Source organism: Chiloscyllium plagiosum, unplaced genomic scaffold (assembly GCF_037043375.1).
Source record: "Chiloscyllium plagiosum isolate Xiang-an unplaced genomic scaffold, Cpla_swu_hap1 HiC_scaffold_17, whole genome shotgun sequence".
NCBI classification, from domain to species: Eukaryota; Metazoa; Chordata; class Chondrichthyes; order Orectolobiformes; family Hemiscylliidae; genus Chiloscyllium; species Chiloscyllium plagiosum.
The window spans coordinates 77,004,281-77,020,444 of NW_028270155.1; the positions used below are offsets into that span (position 1 = coordinate 77,004,281).

The 16,164-nt window shown below is 44.1% G+C and overlaps 1 protein-coding gene across 1 annotated transcript; it reads right to left on the reverse strand.

The window, feature by feature from the left end:
• Nucleotides 1-3,991: 3,991 nt before the first annotated feature.
• Nucleotides 3,992-15,852, reverse strand: LOC148147410 (uncharacterized). Its single transcript, XM_087995579.1, has 7 exons — nt 15,731-15,852; nt 15,217-15,537; nt 8,051-8,332; nt 6,085-6,198; nt 5,771-5,814; nt 4,968-5,078; nt 3,992-4,166 (listed from the first exon to the last, which is right to left on the reverse strand). The coding sequence occupies exons 1-7, from the start codon at nt 15,783-15,785 to the stop codon at nt 4,020-4,022; spliced, it is 1,074 nt and encodes a 357-aa protein (XP_087851705.1). The 5' UTR covers nt 15,786-15,852; the 3' UTR covers nt 3,992-4,019.
• Nucleotides 15,853-16,164: the final 312 nt, after the last annotated feature.

The window sequence follows — 16,164 nt, forward strand, 5'->3', positions numbered from 1 at the left end:
TGACAGAAATACATTGATTTTCTTGCTTTTGCAGATTCGTGAGATTTGCTCAAAATAAAACAAAAAAGTTTAATTGTCAGGATCTAGCTTTTGTTACAACTCCCACTCCTTCTTCCACAACCATTCAGTGACAGTGTAGTCCATGAGCAACCTAACGCATAAAGTTGCCGTTAGTATTCAAATAAAACAACTTCCCTGTGTAACTGTAATGTCATCGAACATTGTTGGAGTTCATGGAATCCAGGGGTTTCCGCTTCCCTTGCACATCTTGACTTCTGCATACTCCGCCTGCTCCTTCCACTGTTTTCGTCTTGCCCTTTGCTCGAAAGTGGTGAGATTCAAAGAGGCATACGTCAGTTCACCAACTGTCCGGGTGCTTTGCCTGCGTGAGAAACAATGAAATATGAGGAAGTCTTCTTACTCTGTTTAATAAAGCCATTCAGGTTGTCGGTGTACATTACTGAGATCGGATTTATGTTAGACTGGTCCGGGTTGGAACCGACTGTTAATTTTCAATTGCAGAGACAACTCTCTCTTCTTCCATTAACGGTTTCCCGGTTTTTCTCGATTCGCTGAAGTTGGGAGCAGCATAAATCGAATTCGCTGCCTCTGTCGCGTTTGATCTGGGGAGAATTTTGCAGAAACTTTCGCCATGGATGAAGTTTGAAAACATGTACTTTAAACACAATAGTATTACATGTTGGGGGGTGATCAGTAAGAGCATATCAGGGCTGTGTGATCACCAGTGGCAAGCACAGCAGCTCTTATTCCGACCCGTTCACAGAAATATTCATTTACTACCCAAATTCACCAAAATTATCCTGGGCGATTGGAATTCGAGCAGGCGCATGCGCTAGTTAAGGCATGTTCTGCGTTTCCTTGTTTCAGATGACGCAACTTTCAACTGACAGTGTGGCATTAGGACGGGGTCGGAATCTCCCTCAGAAGTAGCGCCAGCCAACACTCAGAGTTCGCTCAGAGATTTGAGGATGAGAATATTACAGAAGCACAGAATCGAGCTGCGCCTGTGCTTGTGGTTGACTACCATTGACAACACGCAAACACTCAAAACTGTGTCCCAGAGGGCAGCACGGTGGCTCAGGGGTTCGCACTGCTGCCTCTCAGGTAAAGATAGGAGAAAAAAACAATGACAAATGCAGACTGGAAACTGGGATTGAAGAGGAAATAGATCAAAGCAGGATGGCAGAGTTACTTTCTCAGAGTATATTAGTGAACACAATTTTTTATTTTATTTAAGACAGTCAACAGCGGTTAGAATACCACCACTACAGCAGCCTTTGTATTTGAAATGCATATTTAACTTCAGTTTCACTATCAGTTGTGATGTAAATTGAACCTATTTCCTACCAACACGAATGCAGCAGCATAGCTACTAGCGCCATGACTTGCCATTAAGACATTTTTGACCAGCGTTAACGCTCAGTGCAAAGGCTGAAGGAATGCAAGCAAAACGTTGAATTTAAATTCACCAGCTTTATTAAAACTAACAACTGATGCTGCTCATTACCTTCTGCTAATACATCTGTCTGCTTATCCTAAGCTATGCGAACATTAAACTTCCCGTGAAAACCACTGCTCTGATCTATGCACAAAAGCTGGGATGATGATCTTGTCGCACTGTTGGTTGTTTCAGAGAAAACATCACTTTACAATATCTAGTGACCTGTATACAACTTCCGCCGCAGCCTGAAATTATTCCCTGTCTTGTTAATCATGTTCACACGATTTGACTGCCTTTCGGAATGTTCTCTATCATTGCCCTGGTGGCTGCACAGTAGCTCAGTGGTTAGCACAGCTGCTTTATAGCGTCAGGAACTCTGGTTCGATTCTAGCCTCGGGTGACTATCTGTGTGAAGTTTGCACATTCTCCCTGCGTCTGTGTGGGTTTCCTTCCACAGTCCAAAGATGTGCAGGTTAGGTGAATTGGCTAGGTTAAATTACCCATGGTGTGCTTGGATGTATAGGCTTGGTGCATTATTCGGGGAAATGTAAGGTAATGGGTCTGGATAGGATACTCTTTCGAGGATCGGCGTGGACTTGTTGAGCCAAATGATCTGTTTCCTCACTACAGGAAACCGATGTTGTTTTAATCATTCAGGTCACGTTTACCCAAGCTTACCTGAAAACCCTTTAACACGGTAGCATTGGTTACCAGTGCCATTTGGTTGCTGTGGCTCACTAATCACTTCTACGTTATAGATTCCAAGTCAAGTTGTCTCACACATTTATTTTTTCATTCCTTGATGATCTATATGTTGAACGAACGATGAAGAAGGATTGAGACTCCTGCTCGGAATCTTGGGTAATGATATAATATCATCAGGGGAGATTGATGTTCTCATCTCAGAAATGTATAGGTTACAATTTTGATTTCTGTACTAAAGAAAGCCTACCTTTGTTTTGAAAACCATACACCAAATGTTTTTTAGATTCACGCGTGGTTTCAGAGAATTCTTCTGTGCAGCAAGGTTTACTTCATAAGAGTACTAAATAACTTTAACCAGACGCCATCTCATTGGAAGATGTAAAAATAATCAAATCATGACCATAGTGAAGTTAATGTATGAAGTTAATGTTCTTAGTTAAGGACAAAAACACTTATTCTCAAAAAGGGACTGATCGAGATGAGGAGAAGTTCCTTCCCTCAAGGTGTTGTAGATCTTTGGACTCCTCAACCTAACAGGAATGTGTATAGTTCACCATGGGAATTGCTCCTATATTGCTATATCCACCATCCTGCGAAGTATCTTTGTTTGTTTATAAACTATCTAAGACGTCTGGCTATCATTAAAAGTGAAAGAAACGTTATTTTGTCGATTCAAGACAGACATGCATTCTTTTATGGGCATTCAGGTAATCATGACTTATAAGGAGAGTGTCTCAGATAATTATCGTCATAGGTTATAATGAATGACCTACTCTGTTCTTAGTCCTTTTAATAGATTGTATTACGTTTGTAAAAATGTATTAATTGAGTTGGCTTAAAGGAGATATTTGCATTTATGGGCGGTGTGGGAAATAGAAGTTGGAAACAAAAAAAGTCGCTCATTAGAAAAAAAGGTTTGGAGGAAATAAAACACCCAGGAAAGGTTTAGAATGTGTTATTCGCCGTCACAAAGAATGAATGGACTTGGGAATGGATTTAGAGGAACCTGGACAAGTTCATGAGGGAGACATTAATAGAAGGCTATTGCATTGGGTTTTGTGAAGTAGGGCAGGATCGTGGAAATTCGTCCAGAACATCAAGTGTGGCCTCGACCTGTTCAGTTTCTATGTAGACATTAACATAGATTGCTCAGCAATAGTATCTCATAATTAACTAGTCCGATTCACTATATTTTGATGTGAAGATGCCTGTGTTGGACAGAGGTGGACAAAATTGAAAATCACACGACACTAGATTAGAGTCCAACAAGGAACAGTGCTCCGAAGGCTTGTTCTTTCAAATAAACATGTTGGACTATAACCTTGTGTCTTGGATTTTTAGTTTTGACTACAATTTGACTAAGCAAGGGGGAACACTGCGGGCTCACAACGCCAAGAATCAAGGTTGGATTTCACCCTCAGTTATTATCTGTGTGGAGTTTGCACATTCTCCCCATGTCTGCGTAGGTTTCCGCCCCGTGCTCCGATTTCCTCCTGTGCAGGCAAGGTGGATTGGCAATGGGAAAAGCAGGTTTACAGGGATTGGGTGGGATGCATTTCGGAGGGTCAGTGTGGACTCTATGGACCGAATGGCCTGCTTTCACACAGTCGGGATTCAATGATTCAATATTTTCTTCAGTCCCATTTATCACAATGACAATATGGATTTATTCCATTGCTTTTACAGGAATAGAAGAATTTCAAGAATAAACAAAGGTTCAGCAGTTAGAATTCACCATCGATTAAAGTATCATTCACAATCAACCCATCACCACTAGTTTGTTGTCGTTTTCAAATAGACAAAACGAATGCAACTCTTCTGCAACTGTAATATCACTGAACATTATTGGAGTTCATGGAATCCAGGAGTTTCCGCTTCCCTGGTTTATTTTGACCTCTGCATACTCCGCCTGCTTTTCCTTCGGTTTTCCTGCAGTTTTCTCGGAAGCGGTGAGATTCAAAGACGCGTAGGTCAGTTCGCCATCTGTCCGGTGCTTTGTCTGTGTAATAAAACAATGAAATGTAAGTAGTTTATGCCAACCACTTCAATAAAATTATTCAGGCTGTCGGTGTACAGTACTAAGCTAAAAATCACACAACACCAGGTTATAGTCCAGCAGGTTTAATTGGAAGCACTAGCTTTCGGAGCGACGCTCCTTCATCAGGTGGTTGTGGAGTACACAATTGTAAGACACAGAATTTATAGTAAAAGTTTACAGTGTGATGTAACTGAAACGGGGAGAAAGTGAGGTCTGCAGATGGTGGCGATCAGAGCTGAAAATGTGTTGCTGGAACAGCGCAGCAGGTCAGGCAGCATCCAGGGAAAAGGAGAATCGATGTTTCGGGCACAAGCAACTTCTTCAGGAATCACCAATCAGTTGTAACTGAAACACCAATCTGGGCTGACACTAATTGTTAAAATTAACATGAGAATGTAACTTTAAAACAAAGTTTTGTGATTTGCATATGAAAGTAACGAAACAATGTCATGCTAAAAGATGACAGACTTAACAATCAAAGTATTTTGCAATGTGTAATTTCAGTTACATCACACTGTAAACTTTTGTTATAAATTCTGTGTCTTACAATTGTGTACTCCACAACCACCTGATGAAGGAGCGGCGCTCCGAAAGCTAGTGCTTCCAATTAAACTTGTTGGACTATAACCTTGGGGTTGTGCGATTTTTAACTTTGTACACACCAGTCCAACACCGGCATCTCCAAATCATACATGACTATGGTCAGACGTGTGTTAGAGCGGTCCCTATTGGAAAACCGATGGTTAATTTTCATGACAGTACCTGCGCATACACGAAGCTCTCTTGCTCCGTTCGCAGTTTTGCAGGTTTCCTCTCTCCGCTGAAGTGGAGAGCAGCATAAATCGGACTCACTGCTTCTCTGTCCCGATTGATCTGAGAAATATTGTTTTGCAGAAATATTAGCCACCAAGTTTAAAAAAAATGTTGCAGTCAATAGCATAACAGATTGGTTGTGGTCAGTTCGTGCAGGTTAGAGTTGTAAATAACACCGATGATACGATAGCCATGGTAAGGACTGCAGCTCTTGCTTCCCACCCGTTCATTGGAACATTCATTCACAACCGAAGTTAAGATAAATTATTCTGACCGTTTGGACTCGAACTGGCGCACGCAATGCTGAATAGGTAGCGTAAGTTCTGAGTTTGCTGTTTTCAGATTATCCCTATCTTTGCTCGGAGTCTAAAGCCAGGAGCAGGTCGGAATCCCGCCCAGGGCAGTCAACTCTCACAAACACGGTCAGAGATTTGGGGATGGGAATATTGGGCAATCACAAATCGAGCTGTGCCTCTGCTCCTGACTGAAGAGCAGGCCAACTGATCCGAACAAAACGCAAACATTTAAAACTGTCTTAGAGAACTGCCGTCTCGTCTGGACTCGACATCATTGTCCCAATGAATCACTGTCTCGTGTTCATATTACAGTGATGCACTGGGGACACCGTGAACTCGATATGCGCGCGGTCGAAGGAGTACGTCTGAGATTCCTGGAGTATGGATATAAATTACCCGTATGTAGACAACATCCCACTCACAGTTTCGTTCTCATTGTCATACATAGAAACTGACCTGTTCCTCAAATTGGCTGTTCATGTCCTCAGCAATCGCGTTGCCTGTCAGAGAATCGAATGGCATTACACACATGATCATTTTCACAATGTACCACATGTCCGCAAGAAATTAACCACCATTGAAACAAAGTGAGCAGGCTCGCCGAACGCTAATATTCTGCTGTTTCTCTGTATGAGATGAGCGGCACATTATGCGCACTGCTCTTGAAAATTTCATTCCAGACTGCCCGTCCCCTTTCTCTCCTACTGCAGCAGTGAAATGTAACAAGAGGTGAAAGCCCAGGACAGAATCAGGAAAAATTCACGTCTCACCAGTTGTTCTGTCGAATTTGCACCTCTTGAAGACAATTCCCAGAACTAAAATCATAATCCCGCCTGCAGCACAACCAAAGACTAAGGCGTAGGAGAAAGTGCGGTCTTGGTTACCTATGGGGGACAGAGAAAGTGGAAAGTTAGCATTTTTAAAAGCAGATGATACAACGTATTCGACAACTCCAGGTAACAGACTACACTTACATTAAATCCGTCTCTGCCACATTCCTGCTGCTTATCACCGAACGCAAGGCTCCGTTGTTCCTGTACCGACCAACTAATTGAACCACAAAGCGCCTATCCATTTCGAAAACACCAGCATGTATTCAGATTAATGACCGTATTTGACTTAATGAATATACAGCATTGTTTATAATCCCTCTGCCAATTAGCGCGTATTTACCAGGTGTAAAGATCTCTTCCTCGTTCCACACGTCATTCAAGCAGGCTAAAGAATTGACCCTGTGCCCATTATTTACTAACCATGCTTCCTATATTCTTATCCTAATCATTTAGATAAATAACAAGCACTGGACCCAGCCCTGATCCATGTGGGACACCACTGGTCACAAGACTCGAGTCCGAAAATCAACTTTCTACCACCACCCTGACTCCCCCCGTCAAATCAATTTTGTATCCAATTGTCCAGCTCTCCCTGAATCCCACGTGATCTAATTTTACTAACAAATCTGCCAAGCGGAATCTTGCCGAAGGAACATGTGCCAAAAGATTGGATGAATGCATCGGTTTTTACTATTGGCTCATGGGATGTGGGTATCGGTGGCTGAGGCAGCATTTGTTGTCTATTTCTATTTCTTTGTAGTAGAGTCGCTGTTGTAACATATGTATTGTAGCATCCATTATGAACACTGTTTTTGAAAGTCCAATGTGATAGTGATCAGACCATCTGATTCTGTGATCTGGATTTCGGGGGAGAAGTATTCACGCAGGGCTTACTTGCTGTTCTGCAAAATGGCGTGCTGGATCTTTTGCTCCTGCGTAAAGGGACAATTGGTTCAAGCAGATTTTCCTCCTCCTCGGATGCTGCCTGACCTGCTGTGTATTTCCAGTACCACTTTAATCCTGACTCTAATCTCCAGCATCTATAGTACCCACTTTAGCCCCAGAAAGACCGGACCTTCAACTCAGCAATACTGCCTCGGCACTGCGGGGCTCTGTCAAACCATTGTGCGTGGGATCGGAAGGGGAATTGATCTTACGGCCTTCAAAAACAGAAATGAGCGACCAGACCAACTGAGGTGCGTACCAAGGCAGTAAACACGGAATGCTCAGGAAGTGAATGGAGAGCGAGTGGCGCCAGATGTTGGACGCATTACGGTGGCAGAGATAAGGAGGACAAGAAATGTGGGGGGTGAGGGAGGTGAATAGATCGAGAGAAAGAATAACTACTGAAACCAAAAGGCGATTGTGAAGGAGTGACTGGGATTGCTGATAAATGGAGGTGGGTGAGAAGGGAATGTGACAGCGAAAAAATCCGTTAGATTTTTCCAATGAGACCAATAGTGAATTGGAGAGAGAGACTGAGCGCGACAGCAAGAAAGTGTTTAGCATCAGTTTTGTGTATGAAACCTCGCATTAGACGAGGAAACTGGCCATAGATATGCTGGTTCCCGGACACAGTGCAGATGCAATGCAGGCCGGTTGCTGTCTGTGGTCAATTTTGAACTGATGGCTTCATAACACTGGGTAAAAACAAGGACTGCAGACGCTGAAAACCAGAGTCTAGATTAGAGTGGTGCAGGAAAAGCACAGCAGGTCAGACAGCATCCGAGTAGCAGGAAAATCGGCGTTTCGGGCAAAAGCTCTTCATCATGAATCATAACACTTCAAATCTGTTTTTAACTTTGGCTGGAGTGCCAAGCATGCGGGAACGGATTAGACCCTTTTGGTTTTAATATTGATGACAGATGTGCCATCAAAGGTACGGAAAACCGGTGAACCTCACCGCGGTTTGGAACTGTGTAGCTGATATTTGCTGGGACGCTGAGTGCGATGTGAGAAACCTGGCAGGTATAGACTGATCCTCGCTCTGGAAGACTGAGCTCGCTGGAAACTTGAAAATAGCCCTCATCGTTCAGGGTTTTCCTGATGTTGATGCCAGACGTAATTTCGGAGAAATTTTTATACCACACGAGTTCAAACTGCCCCGGGAAGAAGCCAGCTGTTGTGCAGAGGACAGCGAGGAAGGGCGAGTCGAGGCGGGTTATCTTCAGCGGGGTTGGCGGCACTGGAACACAATAACATTCAGTGAGTCAATATCGGAAGTTGTGTGTGGGTTGGTGTGGCAAAAGATTTGCTAACCCACGATAGGCCCACAAAAGCAAAATTGGCCAAACTGTACAAGAACACCCAGAATTCCCGAGCAGCTCAAAAGCTCAATCAGACAGCACGCAGACAAGGGAATACACTTTAAGCTCCCATGGACATGACAGAGCACCACAGATATGTCAAAGCCCTAAGGGCAGTTTCATAATCCAGCAATACCAAAGCCACACAAAGAGCAGGACTGACAGACAGGTACCAGCAAGGACATGCTCCAGGAACGGGACAATGGTAGCACCTCAACACTTCAGAAGAGACTTTAACGCCTACCTGTGAAGATGAATGGAACCATCGATACTGTCAGGATGTTGCATTCAGTGAGGGTACAGGACATTCATCCGATAACTGTTTTCAAATTGGCATCATTGTAACGAAGTCACTCCATTTCCAGATACATTGTAGTTTCCCATTTCTTTATCATGTCATTGTGCAGCATTACTATAAAACTGGTCTTATCCTCAGCTCTGGGAGGAGAAATCTGATTTACCTGTGCAGTCTGTCAGTTCTGTGTTAGCCTAGGTCAATTTCTCTTCCAGTGATATCGCTTGCAATAAATTGTTTGTCAATTTTGCTTCGAGCTGTGTTTTGTGATCTCTAACCTATTGGGCAAATTTCTCTGTCAGTTTGGCGTTAGTCGGCAGGCCCCTTTTTCCCCCTCTCTCAACAGGGTAAGCGAACTTCGGAATAAAACTATCATTGTATTCTAACAGATGAAAGGCTTAACAGACAATCAATTTTTCAATGTCGAATTTCAGTGAAATCACGCTGTAAAATTTTGCTATAAATTCTGTTACGATCGAGCCCTCCATTATCACCTGATGAAGGAGCGTCGCTCCGAAAGCTATTGTGCTGCCAATTAAACCTGTTGGACTATAACCTGGTGTGTGATTTTTAACTTTGTACCCGAGTCCAACACCGGCATCTCCAAATCATACCTGTGTTCTGTTAGCTGTCTATCTTTATTATTCATCGAAACCTAAAATACAGCACTTAGAAATCATGCCAAAATGTCCTGGACGCCAGGGGGCATGAACATCAACCGTTTGCCGGGAGATGCTAGTTGTGGGAGCTGGGCAACCCCAACCACGTGGTGAGAACGGCCCGGGCCGAAAATAAAGAAGAGCACTCCGAAAAGGCATGGTAAATACGGAGACTGCAAGAACAAGGTGGAAAGGCCCGTACCTGATCCTAATGACGATCCGGACTGCTGTGAAACTGGAAGGACGGCCCGAATGGAGACTTGCAAGAGAGCTCCACAACGAATGAACAGGGACCACACAGAGGAAGACACCACTCCGACCACCGAGGATGGATCCAACCGCTCGCGGCAGCCATCACCATCAGCAACCTCGGCCTGATCTGTCTGACCAACATACTGCGGCTTGCTGGTAAATAGGGACTAGAGGCAACACATTTCATAACCCGCCGTGACTTACGGGCCAACGCGGTCCTCAAAATGACTTAAGGGTATGCCCAGAGATTTAATCAGACCGGCTGCTCGGTCTGTACTAGGGTCCCCATCCACTCTCACGGGGACATTCCCTTCGCCTCGATCCCCTTAAACATCTCTGACATGGTGGAGTAGTGGTTAGACCAGACAGATCCCCTGAAGTTACCACACTGGCCATGCCCAACTATGGGGACAACAGCCCAGCCCGTCGTAGATCGGCGGGGTACCGCCTGAACAAATTTTTAAGGCTGGTTTTACCCAGGCTACAACCTCTCCCATGAGCCCCATCCATGACGGATGCTGACACTGACACACACGGGGCGCCTGCGGGGTCCATCTGCTTAAAAAGCACAGAGCCATCTGGATGGGAGACTGGGTGGAGCCAGTGCACTGACTCCCTGCTCTTAACTCCCGTAGCACGTCAATCCACTGCAGAAGGCAGTATTTTAAACCTGCAGGCCCTCAAAGGACCAGCCAGAACACCACCTTCATCACCATCTGGACAGGGACCCAGACACGCCATCTCCAGACCTACAAAGGCACCTATTTTATCTGTGGCTGCAAAGCCTACCACTGGTTGCGGTTATCCTGTACTGGAAGCTGCTATGTCAGGTATGCCATACCATTCATGTATCACTCCCAGTCCTCTCCCTTCCCAAAGCCCATGACCCACAGCAGAAGAACCCTCACTGCCATTGAAATGACCTGATGTCACCCCATTCTGCAACCCTACGGTTACAGGTAGAAGCCCACAAACTCGCAGTCACACTAGAGGAGGTGGCAAACTCCACAGCAGACACACACGCCCAGCTGAATGCGGAGGCTGTCACCATCCGTATTGTGGCTCTGCAGGACAGGATGGCCCTGGACTACTTGCTCGCTGCAAAAAAGGGCACATGAGCCCTTATTGGTGCTGACTGCTGCACTTACATTCCTGACCCCAGTGAAAACCTCACACACCTGGCTCAATATATCCAGTAGAAGAAGTGAGGACTGCAGATGTTGGAGATCAGAGCTGAAAATGTGTTGCTGGAAAAGCGCAGCAGGTCAGGCAGCATCCAAGGAGCAGGAGAATCGACGTTTCGGGCATGAAACGTCTTCAGGATTCCTGAAGAAGGGCTCATGTCTGAAACGTCGATTCTCCTGCTCCTTGGATGCTGCCTGACCTGTTGCGCTTTTCCAGCAACACATTTTCAGCTGAACATATCCAGTAGGCAGCTTCCGTCCTGCATGAGCAGAATACCCGATGGGATTTACGGGACAGGGCAGCCATCTGGGTAGGGTCATGGGGCACAGTCCTACTGCAGGGACTGATTGCTCTCATTGTTATAATTGCCGGCCTTACAGTGATAGTCATAGCCATCCGACTGTGCTGCTCACGCCTATGAGCAATCCTGTTACCCTCTGCCCCCCTCACCACTCAGCTAGCACAGATCCACTGGGAGAACATTGCTGCCCCTGGGATAGCCTCTGTTGGGCTAGACTCGGACACGGAGAGCTACCTGTCGAATACGGAGTACCACCCCCACCCCCCACCCCCACACCGCACGCCCGCTTCTTGTCCCTCTCCTAAGCAAAACGAAAAAAAGCGGGTGGATTGTGGAAAAAGATTTGCTAACCCACGAAAGGCCCACAAAAGCAAAATTGGCCAAACTGAACATGAACACCCAGAATTCCCGAGCAGCTCAAAAGCTCAATCAGACAGCACGCAGTCAAGGGAATACACTTTAAGCTCCCATGGACATGGCAAAGCACCACAGATATGTCAAAGCCTTAAGGGCAGTTTCACAACCTAGCAATACTAATGCCACACAAAGAGCAGGACTGGCAAACAGGCACTAGCAAGGATGTGCTCCAGGAACAGGACAATGGAAGCACCTCACCACTTCAGAAGAGACTTTAACACCTACCTGTGAAGATGAATGGAGCCATGATACTGTCAGGATGTTGCATTGTGTGAAGGAACAGGAAATTCATCCAATAACTGATTTCCAGTTAGCATCAATGTAACTAAATCACTCCATTTCCGGATATATGGTAGTTTCCCATTTCTTAGTCAGTGTCGTTGTGCAGCATTACTATAAAACTGGTCTCAACCTCAGCTCTGGGAGGAGAAATCTGATCTACCTGTGCAGACTGTCAGTTTTGTGTTAGCCTCGTCAATTTCTCTTCCAGCGATATCGCTTGCAATGAACTGTTTGTCAATTTCACTTGGAGCTGTGTTTTGTGATCTCTAACCTATTGGGAAAATTTCTCCGACAGTTAGACAGAGGACTGAACAGTCCGTCAAAAAGCATAGGCATTTTTTGAATTTGGAGGGAATTCTTTTTTTTTGTCACCCTAATAATGTTAACAAACAAAGTTCCAATTCTGAAACTTAAAATCGATGCTAAACCGCCCCTTCCGGTGTATTCGGATAGAAAGTGGAGAAAAATGGAGTGGACAAAACCATGTCAAAACAGACAGCTACTGAAAATGTTGGACGATGCAAGTTCGCTACACATGCAGCTCAGAATCTGTATTGGACAAACAGTTCCATCAGACACCCTCAGTTTATTTTCCATTGAAAAATCACTGGTTCAATCAGATACAAGAAATCCAGAGTCTACTCATTGGCTCCACCAGATATTCTCAATCCACAGTTTGCATTGCATTATAATTGGTGCCATCAAAAACTCAAGTCCAGGACTGGTCGCCTCTTTGCATTTTGGTTGCAATGAATGACGATTGAAGTTGGATAAAAATGGTGCGTTCAGTTTCTATCACGAGCGTGACACTATCACAAATACAGGGTGAATCCAATTTATTTTTCACTCTCTTTCTATATTTTTTCTCGTTTCGATTATTGAACTTGGAATTTTAGGTATGAATTTTAACCCTCCACCCATCTGTCTGAAGGTATGTTTGCTCCACCACTACTCAACAGACACCAAATAGCCAGCTGTTTTTTTAAAGAAAGGTATTAATGCAATGTAGGTGTTTCTATCTATTCCCTATTCTATTTCCCATTTACAACTGCCCTTGCGAAGATGGTAGTAAGCTGCCTTCTTGAACCACAGCAACCCACTGAGGTATGCATGCACCCATAATGTTGCAAAGAAAGGGGTTTCTGGATTTTGACCCAGCAACACTATTATGGGAATGGTGATGTATTTCAAAGTCAGGATGGTGAAAGTTTGGAAGAAAATTTGTAGGTGGTCATATTGCCATGTCTTGCTGCCATGTGTTTTGAAGGTGATGTCGACGAATATTGGGTGAATTTCGACATTGCATATCCCTCTAAACCTTTCCTATTCATATACCCACCCAGATGCCTTTAAATGTTGTAATTGTACGAGCCTCCACCAATTCCTCAGGCAGCCCATTCCATACACTCACCACCCTCCTCGTGAAAAAGTTGCCCCTTAGAGCCTTTTCAAATTATTTTCCTCTCATCCTAAATCTTTGCACTGTGGTTCTGTACTCCCCCACTCCAGGGAAAAGACCTTGTCTATTTACTTTATCCACGCCCCTCATGATTTTATGAACCTCTATAACGTCACCCCTCAACCTCTGACGCTCCAGGGAAACTAACTCCAGCCTATTCAGCCTCTCCCTATTATTCAAATTCTCCAAGCCTGGCAACATCCTTGTAAATCTTTTCTGAACTCTTTCAAGTTTCACAACATCCTTCCAATAGGAGGGAGACTGGAATTGCACAAAGTATTCCAAATGTGGCCTAACCAATGAACCTGCACTCCAAGGTCTCTTTGTTCAGCAACACTTCCCAGGACTTTTCAATTATGTGTATAAGTCCTGCTCTGATTTACCTTTCCAAAATGGAGGACCTCACACTTGTCTAAGTAAACTCGATCTGCCACTCTTCTGCCTAGTACCTCCTATGTTCACATCCATGTCATTTATGTAAATGACAAAAAGCAGTGGACCCAGCACCGATCCTTGTGGTACATCCATGGTCACAGGCCTCCAATCTGAAAGACAACTCTCCATGATCACCATTTGTTTTCTACCTTTGAGTCCAGTTCTGCATCCAAATGGCTAGTTCGCCCCGTATGCCATGTGATCTAAACTTGCTAACCAGTCCACCACGAGGAAACTTGTCGAACCCTTACTGAAGTCAACGTAGATCCCTTGGGAAATATGTTGGTTTCCCAGCCAAGAACACATTCTTCACACAATGTGAATTGGAACAACACACCCTTCTCAGGACTGTGTTTAATCATTTTCTCATTGATTGTTTGTTTCATACCTCCAAACTTCATTTTCAATTAACGATATTCTGTTGCAATCCCACGTCAACCTTTGGTATGGATGATGCCATTACCCATTTCAAAGGCAGAGCTGCTTTACAAAACAGGCTAGTTACATTTGAAGCTGGTGCATAAACTTGAGCAAGTGTCTCCAGGATCTATCTAATATTCAGAAAAAAATGTCAGAGTTCAAACATATTTCCATACTGCTACTTCATGTCGGTCGACTGGTGGCATCAACATAACGAGGTAAAGTGCTCAGTAAACTTTACCCACTTCTTAAAACCAGGACTTACGGTGAGACTCAAACTATGAGGAATGTATTTATTTACCAAACGTTGCAAGTAAAATTGGGGATTAACGGAAATAAATGTTTCCCTGGGAATTTAATCTCGAAGTAGTAAGTAAACATCTCCTCAAAATCATACTTGGAAGCCTCATAAGTACATTTCTCGTTAGAAGTTTACTTCGAAGCAATCCAAGTAATACGCTCTGCTTCTCAGTTAAAGTTTGAGTGAGCAGTTATAAGTATTTAAGAGGAAGCATGACATTTCTGAGACAGCATTTAATAATTCGTTCTACCTTAGTTTGCATTGGAATGTTTTCCTGAAACCTGTTCCTCTTCTGGTGGATAATTATTTGCTCTCGTTGTGCATTACTCACACCGTGCTGTAGCTGCATCCGTTTATGATCACTTGCACCTATTTGATAATCGATTTTGAGAACCTGACATTTACCCATTTTTAAAAAAACGTTCCACGTTGAATTCCATGACAAGTCTAATGCACTTCATTTCCGAAAGCTATCTAAATCAAGTGGAGCATAATTTAGGATACATTATCTGCTTTTAAATAGACGATATAAAACAAGATTAAATACATTACACGGCCTGGCTAACTTTGATTGACCGCGGACGGCAAGTCTGATGTACACCAGCACAAGTTCGGTCTTAGTGTCCTTGAACTGAAAAAAAAACAAGCCCGCCTTTCGGCACCAAACTATTATCAGACTCCTTGCTGCTCTTGTTATCTATTATCGAGGTATACCTGCCTAATTTAACGTTGTTCATTTCTCCTCAGTGACACTCACCGTGTACGATGAGCTTAGTCCCATTCCCATTGGAAGTCTTCCTGCCGAAGACGCTGATGCTACAGTAATAGATTCCGGAGTCCCGGAAGCTCACATTCAGCAGATGGAACACAGAAAATACTTGCTTGAACGGTAACATTATTTTCCTTTCGTCTGCTGTTGGATCCAAAGTTTTGATCTCTCCATCTTTCCGCCAGGACACGTCAACCGATATTTTGCGATCGAAAAGCGGTGTGGAGCAATACATTGACACATTTGTACCTTCCACTGCAGTCAGGCAGGCGGGGGATTGAGTCACAGACAAAGGGGTTTCGCCAGTACCTGCCAGAAATATATACAAACGTTAGTTGCTCCTGTTTCATGACCCGAAAAATGAAAAGAGGTAAAATAATGGTTTAGAAACTCAGCGAAAGAAAATCAAATAATTAATCATGAAAACGAAGCGGCATGTTTTGAATTCTCGGTATTTCCATTCCTATTCCTATCCGCTAGATGAGTGTAAATATTTATAGACCTGTATAAATTACTCCCAGGACTGAGAGATAGCAGAGCACATGAAACACAGGCATTCTGTGCAGGGAAGATGTCCTGGAGCAGGAAGACAGCAAGATCCAGCGAAACTCGATGGAAACATTATTACCATCTGGGACTCCTGATGCATTCATGCACTCTACCCTGTGTCTGAGACAACCTCAATGAATTGGTTCTGTTTAAGGCGGATCGACGGAAGTAGGTGTTGCAAGATGAGGATGGCTCAGGTCTGATTGGTGACCAAGAGAAGATCAATTATTTTTTGCATGACGTGAAAGATTTCTAGTTGAGACAACCCTTGACAAAGTTCAGTGTTGTCCGACCTGTGGCAGTTGCGGGATTTGGGACCGCGGTGGGATCTGGCCCAGCGGCAGTACGAAGTTTGACAGAGGTGGTGTTGAAATAGATGTGCGTGCC

Excerpts from the sequence above, each read along its gene's own strand:
- LOC148147410 (XM_087995579.1), bottom strand. The coding sequence starts at position 15,785 with ATGCCTGTGTTTCATGTGCTCTGCTATCTCTCAGTCCTGGGAGTAATT. Across the intron at positions 5,815-6,084 it reads CAAATTCGACAGAACAACTG|GCAACGCGATTGCTGAGGAC; the intron begins GTGAGACGTGAA and ends ATTCTCTGACAG. Across the intron at positions 4,167-4,967 it reads AGAGCTTCGTGTATGCGCAG|ACAAAGCACCGGACAGATGG; the intron begins GTACTGTCATGA and ends TTTATTACACAG.